The 24,672-nt window shown below is 45.7% G+C and overlaps 1 protein-coding gene across 6 annotated transcripts; it reads left to right on the top strand.

Moving 5' to 3' along the window:
* The first annotated feature begins 6,194 nt into the window (after positions 1-6,194).
* Positions 6,195-22,377, top strand: SNX11 (sorting nexin 11). 6 transcript variants are annotated; one of them, XM_035134223.2, is made up of 8 exons: positions 6,195-6,332; positions 9,409-9,533; positions 10,965-11,016; positions 12,628-12,714; positions 14,126-14,226; positions 15,149-15,247; positions 17,884-18,096; positions 19,407-22,376. In XM_035134223.2, exons 3-8 carry the CDS (start codon positions 10,993-10,995, stop codon positions 19,537-19,539), a joined length of 657 nt encoding a protein of 218 aa, XP_034990114.1. In that variant the 5' UTR covers positions 6,195-6,332; positions 9,409-9,533; positions 10,965-10,992; the 3' UTR covers positions 19,540-22,376. The 6 variants fall into 6 exon arrangements, with proteins under 6 accessions (XP_034990114.1, XP_034990117.1, XP_034990115.1 ...); XM_035134226.2 differs by having other exon boundaries at positions 9,409-9,549; XM_035134224.2 differs by having other exon boundaries at positions 6,203-6,299.
* The last annotated feature ends 2,295 nt before the right edge of the window (positions 22,378-24,672 follow it).

The following is a 24,672-nucleotide window of genomic DNA, read 5'->3' as shown; positions in this document are numbered from 1 at the left end:
TACGCCCCTCTTTCTAATTCCCTCCAAGACCTCCTCTCGCCCACGGCATTTTGGGACCGGATGTTGTCTTTTTCCTTCCTCTACCCGTAAACTTGTACAAAATAGACTCGCGTGCGCCGCTTACTTGCGAGTCTCTTCGCCGGGTAGCCATTGAGATGGCCGCACCGCCGCGATGGACAGCAAAGCAGCCTGCACAGAAACACACACACACACACACACACACACACACACACACACACACACACACACACACACACACACACACACACACACAGCGAAAACAAAACCTCTTTTCTAATCGTGGTTTTTGAAAGGTTCCAAGCAGAATCCTATACGCGTCTTCTACTCAGAAGTTAGATCCACCGAGTTCAATGAGGCTTACTCTCAAGAAAGTGGTTAGAGAATTGCAGCTTTAACAAGCGCAGCTTAGTTGCATGCAAGTCAATGAAAAACAAAGCTTGTGTTACAACTGAGTGCAGGATTTGGCTTTGCAAGGTAAGCCACCCCCATTCCGCAGTATGTGAAGCATTGACACAGGGCAGGTTTCCAAGGATGCGGAGGATGCGGACCATTTGGATCCCTTCCAATCAGGATTCAGGCCTCACCATGTGACCGAAACTGCCTTGGTTGCGCTGGTCGATGATCTCCAGCGAGCTAGGGACAAAGGTGAGAGCTGTTTCCTAGTTCTGCTGGATCTCTCAACAGCCTTTGACACCATTGACCATAACATCCTTCTGAACCAGGGGTCACCAAACTTTTTCAGCAGGGGGCCAGTCCACTGTCTCTCAGACCTTGTGGAGGGCCGGACTATATTTTGGGGGAAAAATGAACGAATTCCTATGCCCCACAAATAACCTAGAGTTGCATTTTAAATAAAAGGACACTTTCTACTCATGTAAAAACATGCTGATTCCCGGACCGTCCGCAGGCCGGATTGAAAAGGTGATTGGACCGCATCCGGCCCCCGGGCCTTAGTTTGGGGACCCCTGTTCTGGACTGTCTAGAGGTGCTGGGAGCTGGGGGCACTGTTATACAGTGGTTCTACTCCTTTCTCCAGGCCATGTCCAGAAAGTGGTGTTGGGGGATGAGTGTTCAGACCCCTGGGCACTCACTTGTGGGGTGCTTCAGGGTTCCGTTCTCTTCCCCACGCTTTTTAATATCTATATGAAGCAGCTGGGAGAGATCAGGGGGTTTGGGCTGGGTGTTCATCAGTATGCAGATGATACCCAGCTCTACCTCTCTTTTAAATCAGAACCAGTGAAGGCAGTGAATGTCCTGTGTGAGTGCCTGGAGGCGGTTGAAGGATGGATGGTGGCTAACGGATTGAGGTTGAATCCTGACAAGACAGAAGTACTGTTTTGGGGCGGCAGGGGGCGGGTGGGTGTTGGGGACTCCCTGGTCCTGAATGGGGTAACTGTGCCCCTGAAGGACCAGGTGCGCAGCCTGGGAGTCATTTTGGACTCGTAGCTGCCCATGGAGGCACAGGTTAATTCTGTGTCCAGGGCGGCTGTCTACCAGCTGAGACCCTACCTGCCCCGCAGAGTGTCTCGCCAGAGTGGTGCATGCTCTGGTTATCTCCCGCTTGGATTACTGCAATGCGCTCTACCTGGGGCTACCTTTGAAGGTGACCTGGAAACTGCAATTAATCCAGAACGCGGCAGCTTAAACTGGTGACTGGGAATGGCTACCAAGACCACATAACACTGTTCCTGAGAGATCTACATTGGCTCCCAGTATGTTTCCGAGCACAATTCAAAGTGTTGGTGTTGAACTTTAAAGCCCTAAACGGCCTCGGTCCTGTATACCTGAAGGAGCATCTCTACCCCCATCATTCAGCCCGGACACTGAGATCTAGCGCCGAGGGCCTTCTGGCGGTTTCCTCATTGCGAGAAGTGAGGTTATAGGGAACCAGAGGGCCTTCTCGGTAGTGGCACCCGCCCTGTGGAAGGCCCTTCCAAGAGTCGTCAAGGAAATAAGCAGCTACCCTATTTTTAAAAGACACCTGATTGCAGCCCTGTTTAGGGAAGTTTTTAATATTTAATGCTGTATTGTTTTAATACTCAATTGCGAGGCGCCCAGAGTGGCTGGGGGGACTCAGCCAGATGGGCGGGGTACAAATAATAAATTATTATTATTATTATTATTATGCCTGAAAAGTTTAAAGAACAGTTCTTCACATGAAATATCAGAAAAGCCCTACTTTTTGTCACCGTGGCTGCTGCCTTATTGGTGAACACATTGGTATTCAATCACAGCAGCGCAAAAATCCTGGGTTTCTCCATTGCTTCCAATGAATAGGCACGGAGAGGGGCATGGTAAAGGAACCCAGAAGTTTCGTTTTCAGACTTCCTACACTGTCCGAAGACTTTCCCATCGCCACCTATCTGACTCGACATTAACTTTATTTCAGTCTAACACCACTACAGACCTGTAGCACTTAGCACCCAAGAATGGGCACTCGCAAACGGGAGGTTGTCTGCTGTGCCTCCTGGGAGCTGTAGTCTCATGGCACACAATACCCAGGAACATAGTGGATTAGGATTACAATACTCAGTACTGTACATCCCAAATAATAGGAAGGAGCTATTTTTAACTCAACATGAATGTGACCAGAAGAAAATTTGATTCCCATGCCCAGGGGAGCTTTGCAGGATCAATTTCCTTCGGGAAGACAGCACTAAAGACTTGTGTTTTTCTCTATTTACTGATTAAAATATACAGGTTGAACAGGTGGGAAGCAAGTAGGAACATAAGCAGTCAACCCTAGCGGTAAAAACAGCAGCTTCAGAATCAACAGCAGCCCCCAAGACAAAGCATCTTCTGATCCGGCTTTAAGAAGCTCTCTGCTGGATCAGACCTGACCAAAGGCCTATAAAATCCAGTATCTTGTTTCTCAGCGCCACCAAACATTGTCTCCTGGCTTTAGGTACTTTCCAGGTTGACTTTTAGATCAAAAACAAATTAACATGTTAGGCCACTGACGAAAAGCAACACCTGCTGTTAAACCATCAACTTGAAGGCTATATAGAACTTAGGATATACTGTATCTTCATTTGTACAACAGAATAGGATGGTCCATAACGATATATTCTGACTTCCCCCCACAATCCTTTTTAGAAATTTCAATTATTTTTCTCAAGAAAAGAGTTTGAGTGGCTTACAATAAATGATGCATCAGGGACAGAATCTTAGCACATATTAAATAGTGATGAATGGAGGCTTGAAATTCTTAATGTTTTTGCATTTGGGGGAATTAAAAGTTGTGTGACAAATGAAAATGTGCAATCTTAGTCTTTCAAAAAGCCTTTGTATTTAGGCCACATGGAAGTTACATCTGAAGCCACCTGTACCACTGACAGCGCGATCCTATCTATACATAATAGCTCAGTCTTGTGGAGATCATTCCAAGGATTGCAGCCACAAAAGGAAATTTACATCTGTTTTCACCCCAAGAAACAAACTTATGTACTATTGAGCTGATTTATGATTTATGATTGATTATGTATTCTTCTTTTATCATTGGATTTTTGTTTTTTTTTGTATCTTTAATGTATTTTTCGTTTTCTGTGTGCTTGATTTTGGATTTTGTAATTTCTTGAAACTATTCGAATAAAGATCTATTTTAAATTTTTAAAAAAAGAAAAAAGAAACAAACTCGGAAAGGGACTGTGGAAATAGAAGTAGGTTAGAGTCACAGGGTGCATTAGCTAAGAACTGGAAGACTCAGGAATTACCAACAGTGGAAGATTGGCAAATGAAGATGATGGAATACATGGAACGGGCTGAAATGACCGGGAGAATCCGCGACCGGTGAGAAGAAGTGATAGAAAAAGAATGGAAAGAAGTTAAAATTTATTTGAAAAAATATGGTAAAATTGTATATTAAGATTAGATTTAGAAGTGTATAGAAACTGTGGACTGAGGAAAAAGGAGAGATAAATAGAGGTATGAGAGATTGAAATTGTATGAATTTTTTAATAATTAAATTGGAAATTGCTAAAGATGAAGAAGAAATGAATCGCAGTTGGAGGGAACTCGAGGAATGTTACAATGTTAAAAGAAAAAGATTGTTTATTTGGATCTTTTGTGTTTTTCTTTGTATTGCTATGTTTTTTGTGTTTATTATGTTTTATTGTGCTGTTTGTTTTGGTTGTTTTTTACTCTAAAATTAATAAAAAATATTTTTTTAAAAAAATAGAGTCACAGGGTGCAAGGGACATTTTAGCCCCTATCCTGAAGGCAGTCCCTATTGCAACCCGAGTCTATGTGGATGACTGCTATTCATTCTTAGTGGGGAAAGTACAGTACTGAACTTGAGGACATGCCTTCAGTGAAGGCAACCTGCCTTCCATTCATGACACTGGGTGACTCAGCTCTTGGTGACAGAAATGTAACAGAGGGGTGTGTTGAATCTCCCATCATAGCAACAGGCACCATCTTAATACAGAATAAATCTGGGGACATTATTTGGTTCTGTGAAATGTGTCCTTTCACTTGGAATGTGTTTAAAGTAACTTAGTGGTAATCTATACCTTCAGGGAGGAAATTGTCGTGTTTGGGACTTTGCCACTTCAGAATATACACGTGTGCTAGAGGGAATTGAAAAGTTTGAACGCTTCCCTAGGAAGTGTTAGAATCACAGGGAAAAGAATTCCAACCTAGCCTTCCCCCTGCCTAATGGATCCAGTCTCTTCCTCCGCACACACTGTGTCTATTCATGTGATGCATGAATTCTAATAGGCCGACCATATGGATGTTTATTCAGAAGCAATTCGAACTATGTAAGCACAAAAGATTGCAGCATAACTGCACCACCTTAATTATGTTTAAGGCTGCATTCCCATACAGCTGGGAGGAAGGCCCACTGAACCCAGTAGGACTTACTTCTGAGTAGACATACTGGGACGCAGGTGGTAACGGGGTGAGCTCCCGTTGCTTGGTCCCTGCTCCTGCCAACCTAGCAGTTCGAAAGCACGTCAAAGTGCAAGTAGATAAATGGGTACCGCTCTGGCGGGAAGGTAAACAGCGTTTCCATGCGCTGCTCTGGTTTGCCAGAAGTGGCTTAGTCATGCTGGCCACATGACTTGGAAGCTGTACACCAGCTCCCTCAGCCAATAAAGCGAGATGAGCGCCGCAACCCCAGAGTTGGTCACGACTGGACCTAATGGTTAGGGGTCCCTTTACCTTTACCTAGACATACATAGGATTGTGTTGTAAAAGTCAGTTAAATGGAAATTGAGGGCTGTATCCAATGGTAATCCTACTCAGAGTAGACCTGATTAACCTCAAGTCATTAATTTCAATGGGTCTACTCTAAATAGAACTTCAAGACAACCCTCACTCCGGAATCCTATGTGCTAAATAATTCAGCGGGACTTACTTTCGAGTAAGCATGCTTAGTCAGCATCTTAAAGCTAGACAGCATCTTAAACCTAGAGAGCATCTTAAAAAGCAGAGACATCACCTTGCCGACAAAGGTCTGTATAGTTAAAGCTATGGTTTTCCCAGTAGTGATGTATGGAAGTGAGAGCTGGACCATAAAGAAGGCTGATCACCGAAGAATTTATGCTTTTGAATTATGGTGCTGGAGGAGACTCTTGAGAGTCCCATGGACTGCAAGAAGATCAAACCTATCCATTCTGAAAGAAATCAGCCATGAGTGCTCACTGGAAGGACAGATCGTGAAGCTGAGGCTCCAATACTTTGGCCACCTCATGAGAAGAGAAGAATCCTTGGAAAAGACCCTGATGTTGGGAAAGATTGAGGGCACTAGGAGAAGGGGACGACAGAGGACGAGATGGTTGGACAGTGTTATCGAAGCTACGAACATGAGTTTGACCAAACTGCGGGAGGCAGTGCAAGACAGGAGTGCCTGGCGTGCTATGGTCCATGGGGTCACGAAGAGTCGGACACGACTAAACGACTAAACAACAACAAGCATGCTTAAGATAGTGCTATACATTAAGGTACCGATCAGAACATGCAGTTACATTTGTTTGGGATGAATTAATCCGGAGGAAACGTTTGCATTTATACAGGTTGCAAGTTGCAAATCACAGTCTTTAAGCAGAATGCACAGCTGAAATATCGTCCTTTCGGGCTATTAATGCTTGCTGCTGTTCGAAACTACATTTCCCACAAGCCAGCACGGCTCACGTCGCCGAGAAAAAATGAGGTCACGTGGGAAAAAAACCCCACCCCTCTTTTAAAGCAGAAGCGATCGGGCTCGGACATTCTTAAAGGGGCCGCGGCAACAACAGCAGCTTAGGCGGGTCCTTGCAAGAAAACAAAACAAGACAGTAAGCGGAAAGCGGGGTGCAGCTTGAGAGAAGGTGTGAAAGACGAGGGGGCACCAGAGCTGCGCCCTTTTAAAACATTTTATTTTAAAAAGAGATAGCATCCAGTGTTCAATAAGCGAGGAGGAAGGGTGGGAAGTGAGACATGGGGGGAATTAACGGAGAGGACTTCGGCACGATGAAGGAAGTAGAGAGCAACGATAGCAGAAAGGAGGGGTGCGGGTGGTGGTCGTAGGTCGCTTAGGCTGGTGCTGGGATCGTGTGCATGGGCTGGGCGTGGAAACGGGGGGGGGGAGCTGTTAAGCACAGAAACATGACTGCATGTTGGCGTGTACAGGGGGGTCGGGAGGAGGACTGTGGCGTAAAGCAGCAGGAAGAGCCGGGAGGACAAACATACCTCGGCCAGGCAGGGCGCTTTGCTGGCAGGCGGTCCTGTTGCCCCCCGAGGGCGCGCGATGCAGCCAGGCAGGTCGGGGCTGGTCAGGCGGAATCCCGTGTCTACTGCCTCCAGCTCCATTATGGGAGGGAGGTGTATAAGCGGACTGAAAGAAATAGGCTGATATAGCTGTAAGGATTTGAGGGTAGCGGGGCTAGGAAACGCATCTGTTTTAGATCATGGACGATTGCCGCCAGTCGGGATACTTGAATGCTTGAATTAAGCACCTGGTAAATTTCCGGTGTAAACTTAAGAGGGCTGGATATCTTGGGCCGTGCTCAGTTAAGATCTACTCAGCGGCTACCCGTTGAAACTTAAATTAGTTATGTCTCTTACTTATTTCATAAAATTTATGAAATAATTTTTCATACCCTCGCTAGCCTCGAAGTGGCTTACAAAGAGGGGGAAAACAACTACAGTACTGTAATTAAATAGAAAAATAGAAACAGCAATAAACTAAATACCGCTCAAAGCACTCACAAACATAGTGGAACACAAGGGCCTGCCTGATGCCACTAGGTAGAGAGTTCAAAAGTGTAGCATTGGCTTCCATGGGCCTACTCTAGTGGCCTATTTCCTGAGACACCCGCCCCTCCCCTGTTACTGTAATAGGCCTGTTGGCATTTCATAACTTATGCATAGTTTCCCCTTGCCTGTCCGTAACTAGCAAAGTGCTTGTGTTACACACACACACCGCTCCTAAGCATGGTGTGCAAACCAGATGCATTGAAACACACAGGAGCATACCAGTATTAGACCTGCCCCCTCACCACCTCCCCTCTGCCTTTTCTCCTCCTGCCTGCTTGTGGTGTAGGGGCTAAGAAGACCTATTATTGGAGGAAGCAGGAGGAAAGTGCTTCTTGGGTCAAGTCTGTGGGAGAAGTGGCATGGGGATGCAACATTTTCTCCCCAGAAAATCTTGATCCTGCTCATTTATTTTTATTTATTTTTAAAGCTAACTCTACTAATGTTTAGAGATTCTGAGTAGCTACTACCTTGAGGCAACAGAAGTGAGGATTTTGACACCCAACAGAAAAGCAGGCAGGGTTTATGTCTCTACATGGACTAAGTCAGCAGGCACCAGGCTCAATTAGGCTCTTCCTTTATCTGAGGATTGCAGCATGGGATAACACTAATGCTTGGTACTTATGTAGTGCATCCAGGATGCAGAGCACCTGCAGCATTAAGGGGTTGTTAGAGGGGTTAGTGATGAAGCTGAGCCAGTGCTGTTAATCCCCATGTTATTGACTGCCTGTGGGAGGTCTGATATTGCCTTGATGGCTCCTGCTTTCTCTAGTGGTAACCGAATCACAAAGTTGGAAAGGAACCTCAAGGGTCATCTAGTCCAGCCCCCGCCCCAATGCAGGAAATCTACTACCAGACATTCCTGATAAGATTATGGGATTGGGATTATGTATGACTTGTCTACCTGTTAAAGGTCAAAGATGTATGGGCCAGGAACAATGTTCCACTTCTAAAGAGGGGAGTGTTGGGGGGCTGTAGCCTATTTGAAAGCCATGAATCATGCACATGCTAGAATTCTTGTATGTTTCTGCAAGACTGGAAATGGAATGAGGCTAAGCCCTGGTAAAGGGAAGGGCTGCTGAGGCAGGTGCTGAATAATAATTTTAAAAAAGGTTATTTGCATACTGAGCTTTTGTTTCCAAGATACTGGAGTGAGTAAAAACAGCTATAAACAGATTTGGGGACATGTATTGGCACTTAGACACCCTGGGCTTACTGTTCAAAAAGAGGAAGAAGTACTGTATATGCATGTGTATGCATATTTCTTTGAGCTGTAAAATGGAAGTGCCTTGCCTAAGCTCAGTTCCCATCCCAGACTGCCCTATATAGTGCTGGGATAGTGTTATCAGAAGGTTCAGGAAAGGCTGCCATAGCCCCAAACACTACGCTCTCTCTCTCTCTCTCTCTCTCTCTGTGGTTTCTCAATTGTTTATCCTTTCCTGCTGATGATATTCATAGGTGACATTGACACTGAGAGCTTGTGCTTTCCTTCCCTTGGTCTTTCCATTTTTGGACTTTCTCTCTCTCCCTATTTTCTGCATACTTGGGGTGTCCCTACTGTGCTCTTCCCTCTATGCGGCCCTGCTTTCACTGCCATACGAGTTGGCACTTCACTGGGTAGTAGGTTCAAACCACCAACCTTCTGGTTAACAGCCAGACACACTGACCCATTGCACCACAGGAGGGCAGGGAATGATAACTGTGGATCTCAAAAGACACAGTCTCCTGAGCAAGGATATATTTGATACAGGATAGGCGAAAGCTTATTTGTGGGGTTTAAGGACATAAAAACCTTAGGTGTTGTTGTTAAAAGTTTTCTGATTGAGCTGGGTGTTTTGAACCAACAACTAGTTAATCAACTGTCCAGCACCACATCAGCCTCTTGCTGCCAATATCCTTCTTTAATGACATTTTCCTTACAGACAGAGGAAGCTTTCTGTTTATTTAAAGGTAGGGAAGGTGTCTGTCATTTTGAGCTCTAGGCATGGCAATGACAGTGGCGAGTCAGGTTGGGGCAAACATTCTGCATGTGCTCAGACACACTATTCCCCAGGTTCCAGGACTGAATCTTTTTGAGCCAGCTGAATTGAGACCTAAATCATACTCATTTTTCCTGTGATCCTCAGAGCTCATTTTGTTTCCATTTTATAGGTTTTTCAAATCCAGCCCAGTGAATACGGCTAGTTCCTCAACTTTGGTTGCAGATCCGTTCCTAAATTCTGGAGGACTTGGAACCTGTTCAATGGAAGGGGGGTGAATCTGTTTGCCACCCTGAGGTAAAACAACTTCCAGGTAGCCTCTTGCAGCAAAAAAATACAAATGAGTTTCCTAGTACTTGACATTCATGTCCATCACAATATCCCTTCTAATGGCATTTTTTAGAGCAGATTGGGGAATCTTTTGAGATGGAAATGGAATCAATGCTCTCCTACTTGACAAGGCTGTTGTGAGAATCAGATAATGGTTGTAGAGTGTTTTGCAAGTCAATGAAAGTGCTACAGAAACCATAGCAAGCCAGATTAGCCTAATTGATATTGGGGGTTTGCTTGAAATACCCACTCTTGCCCAATAGAAAGGGAGAAGCTAATGATTCCCCTTTAGCAAGTATCTCCAGCTCCGCATCCTACATGTAAATATAATGCAGTATTCCCCCTGCATTACTTTGGTTATTGAAAATTGTGTCCATGTAGGGCCAGTATTTAAGGGTGGTAATTTCAGGCATGTGCTGAGTTCCATGCCTCAACAAAGGGTCGCTACCAACCCCTCTGCTATCTCGACCTTTTCACTGTAAGCAACTGAGCTGCAAAAGGAGTAGCAGCACTAGCCTCTGTTCATCTTGCCCTTTCCTTCTGGGAAGCTGTATGGATTGGGTCCAGAGGGAGAGAGCTAGCAAATGGGCAGTGGTCACAGCAGCGAGGAGGAATGGGGTTTGCTAAGGGCATCTTGCCCGCCATTTCCCAAGATAGTATACCTCCGCAAGGTCTAATAGAGTTGGCATTTATTATGTTATCTTCTCACAAGGAAGGTGATTCCAGGTGATGCCACTGCTGTGTGAAAAACTAGCCATGGTTTTACCAGCAATGGAATGCTTGAATACGGTTGTGCTTTGGAGTAGTAAAGTGCTTCCAATACTTTGATTGTTACTCTCTCAAAAACCCTGTGAAATACGTCACTGGGCAGAACTGAGGGCAGGGCTAACCTCCTGTGTGTGCTTAATGGATTTAGGAATAAGGTACTTAAAAACAGTATTTCGACATACAATAACCTGGCTAGGGGGACAACACTGTGACAGTGACTTATTTAAGGAGATCCAGTGAGTCAGTGATTCAAATGGGACTTGATCATCAGAATCCCAGGACAACCTTCCTATTGTGCTAGAATAATATCTGCTGGCTCTTAGTTCTCTGACTTGTGGCAGAGGTCAGAATGTCCTTCCTCTTACTTCTGTACTTCTGGAGTATAGCAACAAGGACCGGAAGCATTGTTCTATTTTTTTTTTAAAAAAGATGAAATGTTCAGGAAGCTGACTTCTGCACCAGGTACTCCATTTCCTTCCCAGTGAGTGTTATGGCAGGCTCTGATATTTGTTTAATAATTTGGTTGATGGAATGCAAATACTATAGCAGTCAGGGAACAACCTGGGATGAGGTTTAAAGTGCTGACTTGCACTCATTGTTGATTGGATATCCTTTTCTCTCCCTGCGCAGATGCATCCCTCTGGGATGTGGATGTAAGATGCTAGAACATCAAGTAGAAGAGGTAAGACATTGGTCATTAACACATGTGATTACGTGACACATCTCTTGTATGCATGTTAAAAAAAACAACACTTCTCATTATCCAGGAAGGAGAAATTCTGGGAAGCCTTGAGTTTGACCTGGCCATGTCCTAAATGAGGGAGAGAGGCACACACTTACCAATGCCTATGCTAGGCCTTTTGTCACCTGCCTGGCAGATAGAGACCAAAGCAGTATTGGTACAGGTGGTTTTGTTCTCAATGTAACATTTCTGGAGACCATGATTTCCTGGCTACATGTTAAATGCAACAGACTTGGGAATGGAAGAACCGTCTCATAACGAAAAGCTTGTTTGGGTCAGAACCAGAAAAGATTCACGCCCCTCTGTTTCCTGTGACCCCCCCTCCAAACTCCCACATGCTCTAATCTAAAGAATCACCGGGGGTGGTAGTGTGGAAGGCTCAGTGTGCAACTTCTTTGGTACACAGGACTGTACGCGGATCCCCGTAGGGTCAGGCATGCCATTCAGTCTGTGTTCCATCCCACCTCCCACTTATTCAGCTTGCTTGTGTGAATCAGGTTCAACAGGCTCGAGTGCAAAAATCTGCTAGTGTAGCACACAGTTGCTTAGTCATCATGATTTCCCTCAGATTGCCCCAAAGATTCAACTCATGCCCCCATATGCCAGCAATGGACGGGGCTGTGCCTTTCATTATTTGCTCAGGCTGTGTGGTTTGGTGAGCTAGAGGACCTTTCTTTCTTTCTGAGAGCCAGCATGGTGTAGTGGTTAAGAGTGGTGGACTTGTAATCTGGTGAACCGGGTTCGCTTCCCCGCTCCTCCACATGCAGCTGCCGGGTGACCCTTGGGCTAGTCACACTTCTCTGAAGTCTCTCAGCCTCACTCACCTCACAGAGTGTTTGTTGTGGGGGAGGAAGGGAAAGGAGATTGTTAGCTGCTTTGAGACTCCTTCGGGTAGTGATAAAGCAGGATATCAAGTCCAAACTCCTCCTCCTCTCTTCTCTCCTTCCTTCCTCAGTAAGGTTGTGGATTCAAATTCAACCAGCCCCTCCACTCCTTTCAGAAGAAGTGGGACAGAAGTGTATATATCTTAGAATCTACCTATTGGAAAATGAAGGGAGTTTTGTATATCCAAATACCATTGCTGTTTGGAGGGGCAGTTGTTAGCAGGTAGCTTAAGAATGGATACAAGGAAATTTCTTCCTATAAAGAGTACTCATTTACAGGCTGGACAGAGTTGGGAGGACAGGTCTTTTAACAACCCTTCATCCCCATCACCTGGTACCGGTACTTGAAGGTATCCTTACCTCCATGTTCCAAGACAATATCAGTTGCTGGCAACAAAGAAAGGAACGTGGTTGCTTCCATTCTGTGCTTTTTGACTTCCTGGGTGCCTCTGGTTGGCCATCATTGATAAAAGGTGCTGAAGTAGATGTATTTTTGGTGTGATCTAGCAAGGCTTTTTTTCTATCTCCTTAAACAATTTCTGTTTGTGGATGATGTTCTTCAGGCTAGGAGTCATTCTTTCTCTTAAGGTGTGGGATGCAAGGCCATGGGGAGGAGTGTTGGGATTGGAGACTTTTGAATGTGTTCCCCCCCTATCCTCATGCCCAGGAGCTGACCACTGTGCGTGTCCAAGATCCTCGTGTCCAGAACGAGGGCTCCTGGAACTCTTATGTGGACTACAAAATATTCCTCCATGTAAGTATGGCAAAGCTGGAGCTGGAAGGGGTGCAAAGATCAACAGCTAAAATGACTGGAAATACGACCTGTCGTCTCATGTAGAAAGTATTTGTAGAACAAATTCTTCTTCTAACAAAGCCATCTTCACCTGGTGCTGAAATGGCCACCTCTGCTACTTCTTCAAACTGCTGTGTAAGTGAGAGTGAACTGCCTGTATTCCACTGCCTCTGGCAACTGCACAGAATTTGGAAGAGAAGTAAACTTTGCATCGTGGGCAGGCAGAAGGCAAGAGACAGCAGGAATTCTCCTGCTATTTGTTTCTTACCTTTTCCAAAGCTCTGCACAAGTGAGACAAGACTCCAAGAGAGCTCATTAGCAGGCACAGCGGGAAGAAAGACACATTTTCTCTTGCTTGTGATGGAGTTGGGAGAATGAAAGAAACAGCAGAAGAATATCTTGCTGCTGCTTCCCATCTTCAGGTTGCAGTGCAAAGAAGTCTGAAAGAGACTTCTAGGAGTCATGGGTACGCTCCATTGGCCCCTTATATTGGTCCACAAAGCTCAGTATTGTCTCCCTTGGCATGCAGCAGCCGCCTTCCAAGATTTCAGACAGGGTTCTCCCTGCCTCTGCTTGGAGATGCCGTGGATTGAATCTCAAACCTTCTAGGTAAAAAGCAGATGTTCTGACATTAAGCTACAACCCTAATCCAGGGATTGTGCTGGTCCTTAGGCTATAACAGAGTGACCTCTGAGAAAACAGAAGCTAGCCATCTCTGGATTAGAGGATTATGTGGAGGATGGCTGGGAGTTAAACTGTCTTGGGGACCTTACCTGCTGGTATAGAGGCTAGACCACCAGATCATGCAGATAAATAGGGAATGGCTAGCACAACACACCTTTCATGTTACCTTTTCCTGCAGCATCTGTCTGACAACTGCTAGGCTAGATGGGTCTTTGGTCTGATTTCCGCTAAGACATTTTTTCTTTGGGCTTTCATCCCACTGCCTGCCTTGGCTGACCAAGTAATAATATTATTATTATTGATAATAGTCACATTTCCAAGGCCTCAATTGTAGGTACCTCTTTGAGAGACAGAAGGAAATGTAAGACAAACAAATCAGTTGCTAATAGTTAAAGGATTATGAAGGAGAAAAAGGCCATTCTTTTAATACCAAAAAAATCAAACAGCAAGCATGCTCTTTGCTGACACAGCCTCACTTGTGGGTCAATGAAAGCTCAGCATCATCATGATTAGAAGTTTGCATCTCCAGTTCTCATGGCACAAATTGTCTATAATGCTAGTGCTGCTTTAACAAAATGGCCAGCAGAGGGAGACAGCTTGGAAAAGAGCCTGAGATAAGAAAATGAAAGTGTGTGTGTGTGTGTGTGGGGGGGGGGAATCTCAGAGCAACACTCTTCTCATTATGCAGACCAACAGCAAAGCCTTTACAGCCAAGACATCCTGTGTACGCAGACGGTACCGTGAGTTCGTGTGGCTGAAGAAACGGCTGCAGAAAAATGCCGGCTTGGTGTAAGTGTGAAATAGCAATCTTTTCAGAGCTCGCTGTACCCACAAAGGCCCTGTCTGCTAACCCTATGAAAAACGTCACCAGGATAGGCAGCAATATAGCTCTGTTGAAAATAAAACTAGTTGAGGTTTCTAAATGCATTTGTTTGAATGGAAGCTTTTAAAATGTGCCTAATGAAGAGCGGCTCATTGGGAGAGCACATGCTTTTGTATGCAGAGGACCCCATGTTCATTCCCTGACGCCTTCAGTTAAAAGTGATCGGGAGTAACAGTGCTGGGAAAAGGATCCCCTGCCTGACACCTTTGGAGAGCTGCTGCCAGTCAGAGTTGTTACTGGCAAGAAGGAGCACTAGCTACCCTCTGAATAAGGCTGCTTTATAGGTTGATTTCTTTTGTTAGAACTTAGAAGAGGCTTGCAATTTACCTTTTGCAAAGTTCATGTTACATCTGTTAACTTGCAGGTGAGCCCAGGTCTGATACTGATCTAGCATCTGCTCTGATATTGATCTAGCATGCTGGAACCTACATAACTTTTCTGTAAATCCAGCTTGATAATTTAGTGCTGAGGACCATTCAAAGCTTCACCTTGCAGAAATGCTGAGTTTTTCGTAAGGGGACCCGTCATGCGCTAACAGCTCCTGTCAAGCTTGTGGAAGATGTGCATCTCACTAATGTGCTTTTGCCAGTTTCATTGCCAAAATCAAAGGAGTCGTGTGAGAGTTTGCTGGAAGTCATTTTCATTCCTGACGAGCAAAATGCAGGAGGTAGCTGACAGAACTAGTAGTTTCCAGAGGGATCCCTTTTCAATAGTGCACAACAAGCTCTTGGAATATAGTCAGAGACTGGAAGCATCTCTTTTCCTGTTGATGTGCATGCAACTTGAGAGGAGTGTATTCATTCTTACACCCCCTCCCCAATCTTTCAGGCCTGTCCCAGAACTTCCAGGGAAGTCCACATTCTTTGCAGGCAGCACTGATGAATTCATTGAGAAGCGGAGGCAAGGGCTTCAGCAGTTCCTGGAGAAGTGAGTAGAAAGTGGAACGAAGGTGTGGGAGGGCAGAGTTATGAGCTTGGATGCTATCATGCATTTGGCAGAAATGTGGTTATACGTTCCCATAATGTATTCCATTCCCCATAATCTGCCCCTTTCTTTTTCCCTTCTGGCCTGGGATAAGTGTGTTTAGCTTCAGTCACACTTCTTTATTAATTCTTACCCTGTCGTCCTGCTAAGAAGCTTTGGGTGTAAGGTGGGGTCACCCTGCTTTATCTTTGAAAGCTCTCTGTAAGGTAGCCTAGGCCAGAGAGAGACGGGTGCCTTGGCCTAGGCTTACCCAGAGGACTTCATGGTGGAAAGTCTTCTCCAATACATTCACTTTGCTATCCCGGCTCTCACTTGTGGAGACTGACTTAGAAATGTAGTTGGAGTGAGCAGCAGTTAGCCCAGGGTGAGCAGAAGGAGGGCAGCACCTCCCTTCCTCCACCTGGCTGATCCCCACTGCAAGGAAGGTGCTCTACTGTGCTGTCAGGGGAAGCGCAATAGCTCAGTGGTTGAGTACATTCTTCACATGCAGCAGGTCTTGGATTCAGATCCTGTTATTTCCAGGTTGGCCTGGGAAAGACCCCCACCTGAACCCAGGAGAGCAATTTCCTGTATATCTTATGGCCCTTTAAAACTTGGAGAGTTAGACATGCCAGCTCTTTTGTGCAGTCTTTCAGTACGTGGAAAATACAACATAGCAGTTATGTTTTGTGTTTCTTCTGGCCTCTACAAAGATGTTGTGCAGATGTAATCATTCAACCTGAGTATTCTCCAGGTTGGGATTTGTTGGGAATAACAGTTTGAGAAACATTGTATCTATTTATTTTTTAAAAAATAGTTTTAAAAATAGTTATACCTTACCTTTCCATTTAAAAAAACATCTGCCACAATGCCAAAAGTGACTTCCAACATGTTTAAAAGTAGTAATGGGTTAGATCAGGTTGGGGAACCTATAGCCCTACTGAACTGTACTGTGGGATCACTCGTAGCCAAGTAAGATTGTCTTCCATGCAGAGGCATAGCGTGGAGGGTGCAGTGGCCCTGCGAGCAGTTTTGAGAGGGAGCGCAAACAGGCACCCCCACAGCAGGCGCCTTCATTGGAGCCTGGCTCTGCGCCAGAAGGAGCTGCGTCCTGGCTGCGGCGCTTGTACCTGGCGCAGCTCTGCCCCTGGGTCAGGCCTGACCTGGCGAGGAGAGCAGGCGAGTGGGTGGCAGCGCTGTCACCCACCCTTCTCAGCTGCGGCACACCTAATGCCCAGCGGCAGCAGCTCTCCCACTGGGTCACGTCTGACCCAGGCCTGACCCAGCAGTAGAGAGCAGGAGGAGAGTGGGTAGCAGTTTCCCCGCCCCTCTCCTACCTTGAACTGTGGTGCATGGAAGGGCACCCTTCACACCCCACTCCCCTCGGGGACGCATCCCATGTGCCTTCCCCGGGCAGCGCGGGCACACACTCTGCCACTGTTTCCATGAATATGGTCTTAACAGTGTGTCTGTGGGGGCCAATTCTGGATCTGCACATCCTTCCATAGGTTTCCGGGCGGGAGTTGATCACAGTGAGGATTTGCCAAATGTGCCTTCCTCTTAGCTCATTTCTCCCTTTCATCCTGAGTTTGTGCCTCTTCAAAGTCCATGACACCTTTGGTAAGGCTGTTCTCCAACTGGAGTGCTCGCAGGCCAGTGTTTCCCAGTTGTCAGTGTTTATACTGCATTTTTTTAGATTTGCCTTGAGAGCGCCTTTAAACCTCATTTGTTGTCCACTGGCATTACACTTTCCATTCTTAAGTTGGGAATAGAGTAGTTGCTTTGGAAGACGATAATCAGGCATCTGAACAACATGACCAGGCTGCTGGAATACAACTCCCATGATCACCCAACATTTCCCATGCTGGCTGGCTGGCTGGGGCTCTGGGTTGGAGTCCAGCAACATCTGGAGGGCCACGGGTGCATCAGTCCTGAGTTAGATCCTAAGTTATTTAATTCAAACAATTTATATACCACTTAACCACAATAGACTTGAAGCAGATTACAAGGAGTATGAACTTAGGTCCCCTTGAAATCAATGGAACAAGTTAACCATGACTTAATTACTGTTGTTTGCAATGGGAACCAAGTGCGACATTATCTGGATCCAAAGTAATATATACATATCAATGTTTTTCAAAGGTTGCAAATTGAGAGACACAATCAACAGCAAACGCAACAACTTTAAAACTAAGGGATTGGTAGAAAATCTTTCAACTCAGTGAGCCAAAAGCCTGTCTCAAAGGGGAAGTCTTAACTTGATGGTGGAACAGGACTGTCCCTACCATTAGGCTGAGAGGTTGTCACTTTGAGCATCAGATGCTTGGAGGTAGACAGCGGTGGAGTGGTAGCCTTCACTGAACCCTGTGATTGTTCTCTTTTGTAGGGCAGAGGTTTGTGTGTATTTGACATATCTCTCACTCCCTTAGCTAGCCTGCCAAAAGCTAAGACTTGGCTATGTGGAAGAGAAGGGAAAGGAGGTCTCCTTGATGTGGAAAGCAGTCCTAGGGAAGGCTCTCTTGTACAGAAAGCATTATTTACCAGGCACTGCTTGCTGTCCCTTTTGTTTGGTACTTACCATTTTCCATTTTCCTTTGGAGGGTGGTACAGAATGTTGTGCTCCTTTCGGATAGCCAGTTGCACCTCTTCCTCCAGAGTCAGCTTTCTATACCAGAGATTGAAGCTTGCGTCCAGGGTCGGGGCTCTCTGAGCGTCACAGATGCCATTCTCCATTATGCCATGTCGAACTGTGGTTGGGTGCAGGAGGAGGACAGCCATTCTGCTCTGCTGGCCAAAGGGGACTTCAGCAGCAGGTAATCGGAACTGGGTGTGTTGGTGCAGTTTGTACTAGATGCTGAAAACTCTGAAGTGAATCCAGAATGCAAACAGTTCCCGTCTGGGGGAAAGAGAGCTGGATTGGAAGATCAGTATTTGAATGGGAAATCAGCCGCATATGAGCCCTGCTCCTGTCTCTTCTCTCTCCCAGAGCCAGGGCGGAAAAAGTAGACTAGTGCCAGAGTTTCCAGGAACACCATGCTTTCCACCTCCTCCTCAATCAAGTGCCATCAGCCTCCTCTTTAATCAAGCGGGCAAGGCTTGAACATCACCAAGCAATTAACCACCGCACTACAGGCTTTTTCAGCAGTTGGATGTCATCATTTTCCATAATCTTAAAAAAACTGTTATGGTTTTGAGCTAAACTGAACTAAATTCTGGTCTTGAAAGCTCCCCCCCCCCTTTCAGATGTAGTTTTGTTGAATTTGTTATAATACATGTGTTTGTGTGTGTGTTTGGTGAGGCTTAAGTTACTGAGTACAGTATTTTCTGCAATATTTTCCTGCTCATCTACAATTCTGTGCTGTTCTTCCATCTCCCGCTCTTCCTGAATCCACAGCGGTGCTTTGGCCTTTGACTGGCTATGGTTCTTGACCAGTCAAAACAGCTACACCATACTTCCTAAGAGATGAACTGCAGCATTCTTCCATATCACATAGGATTCTTGGGTGCACCATTTGAAAGTGTGGTGTTTTGTCTCTCTAAGCAACTGTGTGTGGGGGGGAGGGGAGCAATCCTAACCATATTTCTCAGATCAGGAGTGGGCAGAGGTCATGCTTGCAGGATCTGTTTTGGTTTTTACTAGAACCCCAAGATCTACCAATCAGAGTCAGGTACAAAAAAACCCCATTGGAATTAAATTAATCTGTCGCCAGAAATTTGTTTTCAGTACCAGTATGGGGGGGGGGGGAAATCAATTTCTTGTGCTCTCTTTCCAGCTTTCTTAATAACTGGGGTGATGGATGGGAGCTTTTGGTTGCCATTGTTAAACAACTGGAAGCCAAAAATCCTTGCTGACCTACTTCAAATCACCTGGAGCTCTCCCGGTAGATCCTGATGTGCCATCTGCCCACCTCTATCTTAAACGATACATTGGCACTGTAGGTGTAAATGTGTTTTAACTCGTATTATTCCAAACCAAGGAACGCTGGGATGTATAGTTCTGTGAAGGAACCAGAGATTTTCAACAAAGTATTATCTCTCTTCCATGCCTCCCCCCTTTTCTTGAAATCCAACCCTCCTTTTCTCTTATCTCCTTGTTTTGAAACCCAACCCTCTTTTCCAAAAGCTCTGTGGAATCCCACCCTCATTGGAGTGACATCAGCATGGAAGACAGCCAGTTGGAGAGCCCGGATTCTGAGGAAGAGGAGCCACTGCCGGTTGACTCTGTAGCATCAGCTGACCTTGTCAAGGAACAGTGAGAGTAAGAAGGAAAAGGGCTCCATCCAGGATGTGCTTGGAGCTCTGTCTCTAGCCCTTTCCTGGAAATTGCATTGCCTGTCCAGGGTCCAACTCCTGTGCTGTAACTGGTGACCTGAGTGGGCGACCAGCCTAGACCAACGCCCGAGAAGCTGAAGCTCACGCCTAGGAATACTACTGCAGTAGCTGTAAATTATATGATGTAGCTCCTGTTCTTGCAGCCTGATCCTGCCTTGTAGAAAATGAGCTGGCTTCCAGCAAGGGCATGTCAGCCTATCACTTCTTATCCCACCTTCTGTAGATTTTGGCAAACAATCCTACGCAGGAAGCTGCTCGATTTTGTTTTGGCTGCGTTCCCTTCCTCTCCCTCCTCCTGTCCATCGCTGCTGGTGTTTCTCGCAGAGGCCCAGCTGTCTTTGGTTACCCTGTAGGCGTGTCAAAAACAGTTCGCTTGGGGTTGGACTTTCCTTTGTTACAGAGAGCCAGAGAGCCCACCTGCTGGCTTTGGATGCCAAGCCCACATCTGGGTTTCCCTGGCAGAGCTGCATACAGCTGGGATGAGTGGCTGGGCACCCTTGCCAGCTCATTAGCACCAGAGCTGATTCTTCTGGTTAGAGGGTGCAAGTGTTAAGAACATAGAGGGGGAAATGGGGAGGTTATTCTGTAATGCTCTTGTGTGTTTGATGCATGCAACCTATCATGTGCTCCTCTAGAAATAAGATGACCCCTCCATACCCCCACCACTATGTATCTTTGTGAGGGTATTAGATAATTTCCTTCCCGTTGTTGTTGCACAGACAGCAGACCAGAGATCTTATAGAGATCCTCTGTCTTGCCCATTCTCCTTTGGGTAGAAGGTAATGCAGAGCTAAAAGAAATGGGCTCAAATAGGCTGGGAGGCCTGCATGGAAACATTCCTTACTTTCTCTTTTTGCTGTTTCTTCTCTGTCTCCCTTGCTTCCCAAAGTTTGGTGTACTATGAAATTAGGCTTTTGGTGATACCCGCACACTTCCCCGAAAACCCTTTTTAATGAAAGTTAGGGAGTTTCTTGCCCTCCAGCATCAACTCTAGTGCCTGGGTGCTTTCTGCTATAACTTGCAGATTCAGTCTGTGAGCTTCAAGTTTTGAAATGGCGGAGAAACTCCTCAATTAAAGTGCTTTGACCTTTTTTTTCAGACCTCTTTCTCTCTCCAACAACCTCAGTAAAGCAAGTAGAACTGCTATCACCTGAAAAGCTCTGGTCATACGTTGCTTTTAATTGTTCATTCTCCCACTCCCCAGTCTGCCACCCAGTTATGACATATTTTCTTTTTAGATGTGTAATTGAGGAGGGTGCAGAAGAGCAAAAGAAGCAAGTGTCCTCTCTTTCAAGTTCTGGTGGTGTATATAGAAAGTATACTATATAGAAAGTATACTATAGAAAGTAATAATGGAATATCCTATTACATCCATCAACAGACAGGCCAAGTTCAGATATACATCTCTCCAGTTGTTGACTTTCCGGTCATCTTGACCTTAGGATGTAAGCTGCAAGGTGCTCATCACAAGTGGTGGTGGAAGGGAACTTCCTCTTGCAGGGTTTTATAGCACCGGGAATCATGGGTGCATCCATGGCATCTGTCTTTCCCATTTTATCAGAGTCTGCCCCCTTGAGTACTGATGAAGCAGGAAGGGATTTTGTTTCATTCATGCACACTCCTCAGCAGCCACAGATTGCAGCACAGAGAAGGAGGTCCCTTTCTGCAACAGGTGCACAATGAGAACATCCTCTAAGATGCTGTGTATGTGAATTTTCAGAAATGTGTATACTTGCAAAAATAAAATTTAAAAAAGGATAACATTTCCAGGTGGTGTCAATTTACAGTGCTTTGCTTTTTACCCAACCTGAGAATATTTCATTTAACCTTTTCTCTTACAAGCAGTGCTTTAATCTGAGGCAAAGGTAAAACACTGTGCAAAATGCAGTTCCCTCGTGAATAACCTCTGCCAACCTCATCCCACACTTGTGTACCACCTATCATATTATGCATGGATTGCCAGTGGATAGTTCAGGTGCTTGGTTAGGGGCATGTTAATAGGAGGAGGTAGGGCCAATCCAGGTTAAATATTATTATTATTTAGGAGACATGGGAGACTCCAGTGTCCCTGGTAAGCTTTTGGTTAACCTTTCACTAAAGGCATAAAAAACTGGCAACCCTGAATATACTGTAGAAACAGGGAAGGTCTCTTAGTCTCTTATGATTTTGGGGCAAACAGGAGGGTGTTTTGGTGATGGGGTGATCTGTCAATTAGTTTTCACTTGGCGTGGATATGTTTCCTTGGCTGAAAGATTGATATGTCTGGAGGTGGGAAAAGGTTTTACTGGCAAGTCGGATAGGTCATGAATCTGGGATTTTAAAAAATCTTGTAGCAGCTTTGGGGGGGATCTGTGGCTGTCCAGATGTTGTTGAATTCCAATTCCCATCAGCCCCAACCAGCCATAATTTGCTTGGTAAGCTGCTTTCTGTCACAAACTTGGCCTCTGCTTGTGGCACGTGGTATTTTGGGTTATGTTGGTGTTGGTGTTTCTGGGCTGTTGCTGGACGCATGACTTTGTTTTGTAGGGATTTACACCCAAATGGACTTCTAGTCTATTTCAACTTAATAATAATAATAATAGGGACCCAGGTGGCGCTGTGGTTAAACCACTGAGCCTAGGGCTTGCTGATCAGAAGGTCGGCGGTTCGAATCCCTGTGCCGGGGTGAGCTCCCGTTGCTTGGTCCCAGCTCCTGCCAACCTAGCAGTTCGAAAGCACGTCAAAGTGCAAGTAGATAAATAGGAACCGCTACAGCGGGAAGGTAAACGGCGTTTCCATGTGCTGCTCTGGTTTGCCAGAAGCGGCTTTGTCATCCTGGCCACATGACCTGGAAGCTGTACGCCGGCTCCCTCGGCCAATAATGCGAGATGAGCGCGCAACCCCAGAGTCGGTCATGACTGGACCTAATGGTCAGGGGTCCCTTTACCTTTAATAATAATAATAATAATAATAATAATAATAATAATAATAATTTATTTATACCCCGCCCATCTGGCCAGGTATCCCCAGCCACTCTGGGCGGCTTCCAACAGAAGAATAAAACACAACAATCTATTAAACATTAAAAGCCTCCCTGAATAGGGCTGCCTTCAGATGTCTTCTAAAAGTCTGGTAGTTGTTTTCCTTTTTGACATCTGTTGGGAGGGCGTTCCACAGGGTAGGCGCCACCACCGAGAAGGCCCTCTGCCTAGTTCCCTGCAACTTGGCTTCTCGCAATGAGGGAACCGCCAGAAGGCCCTCGGTGCTGGACCTCAGTGTCCGGGCAGAACGATGATTCATGGCTGCACAGCATAGTGGTTAAGAGACAGAAGTCCCCCAGTTCAAATTTCAGCTTGGTCAAGAACTCACCGAGTAGATTTAAGAGATGGTATTATTCACTGGCCTTGCCTCTCTGCCTATAACATAGGGATAATAATGCTGGCCTTCCTTACTAGGGATGCTAAGGATTAATTAGATTATGTACATGAAGTGCTTTGAGCATTCAGGTACAGTGCTATGTATCTCTTTAAGTCCCTCTACATTATTTCAGCTGCATAGTTGCTGCAGCAGCATGGCTCCTTTTCATGCCCTTCTGGTGCCAAAAGAACCCAAGGTCATGTGCAAGGGGGTTGCTGATGTGCTACTTCTGACTGTCTTGCTGTCTTCTGTTAGAGTCTTAAGTTAGTGGAGCACTGTAGGAAGTAGTCATGTGGCTGAGGCTATATCAGACTAGGCACTCATTATTACTTTAAAAAACTGAGATGTGATACCTCTGGAGGCCCTCCACCACCGCCCCCGAATTTCACATCTCCTCTGCCTCTCCTTAGTTATGGCTTTACATTGCAGGGGGCTTTTGGGCCTCGTGCGCTGCAAAAGGGATCAAGCCAAATGCGCAGGTGGAGGGTGGGCAAAGAGGACTTTGAAACCTACAGAGGAAAATTCTCAAAATGTCAAAAGAAGTTCACTTCAAAAAACAAAAACAGAACAAACCTCTCCTCACTAGCCAGATGCTCACTAATGACAGCTACTCTCCTGATTGGCCGGGCTGCCTCATGAATATTGATGAGAGCGCATGATCCAAATGGCGCAGCTGTGCAACCACCTGCCCTTGCCAGCTCAGCTTTCAAAGCTTCCAGACAGTCATTCAGAGCCGTTCGGAGATTTGATTTCCCACCCTCCTGAAAACTCAACACAAGTCTTCCCTCCCCTTTCCGCATGGTGCTCTCACTCTTCTCGAGTGTATTTGGAGAGAGAGGAGGAGACAACCAGTAGGGAACCAGTGCAAGTTAGGCAGGGCTTCATTTTATGCCCAGGTTCAGGCCAAAGACATTTTCAGTATCTATATTGCCGTATAGATTCGGGACAAACCAAAGTTTGTCTCTGTGCAGTCAGTAGTAGACATGTTGTAGTATGTGTTGGTGGCTTCTCGGCTTCCAGGCACACAGCAGAATGAAGTGGCAGAGTTTAGAGATGCATATCAGTTTATAGGTGCTGGTGATGCTCATTTTCAATTGTTCCTCCATGCAAAAACAACCAACGCAACTCCTTGGAAGAAGAACAGGAACACTGCCGGGGGAAGGCTGCACTGTAAGTTATTGACATGCTAGCTTTCTCCATGCAGGGAGTCTTATTTTCTAAGTGGGGGAGTATTTTCCCCCCAGCCCCCTTCACTTGCAGTCTGAAGTAGTACAGTCCAGAACACTTACCACCTCATTCTGTGTAGTCGAATGGCTCCTATCCTGAGTTGGGGCGGGTGTTACCTACTTGGTATAGGAAACAAGGTGCTCACAGCATGAAGAGGGAACCCACATGTATTCAAAGTGGGAGTATACTAATTTATGTAGGACAATCTGTGGATAGCTGTGAGCTGTGATTACTGAATTGCACCTCTCATGTTCAGGGTCAGCATATCTGACTACCAGCTGCTGAGGGCAAGCAAGGAATGGTGATCTCTTCTGCATCCTGCTTGAGAGTTTCCAAAGGCAGCTGGCTAGCCACTGTTTAGAGACAGACAGCTGGGCTATGTAGATCTTGATTTGATCTAGCAATGTAACATTTATATTCTTAGCATTCACTCG

This window comes from Zootoca vivipara, chromosome 13 (assembly GCF_963506605.1).
Source record: "Zootoca vivipara chromosome 13, rZooViv1.1, whole genome shotgun sequence".
NCBI classification, from domain to species: domain Eukaryota; kingdom Metazoa; phylum Chordata; class Lepidosauria; order Squamata; family Lacertidae; genus Zootoca; species Zootoca vivipara.
This window is presented reverse-complemented; position numbering and strand designations above follow the sequence as displayed.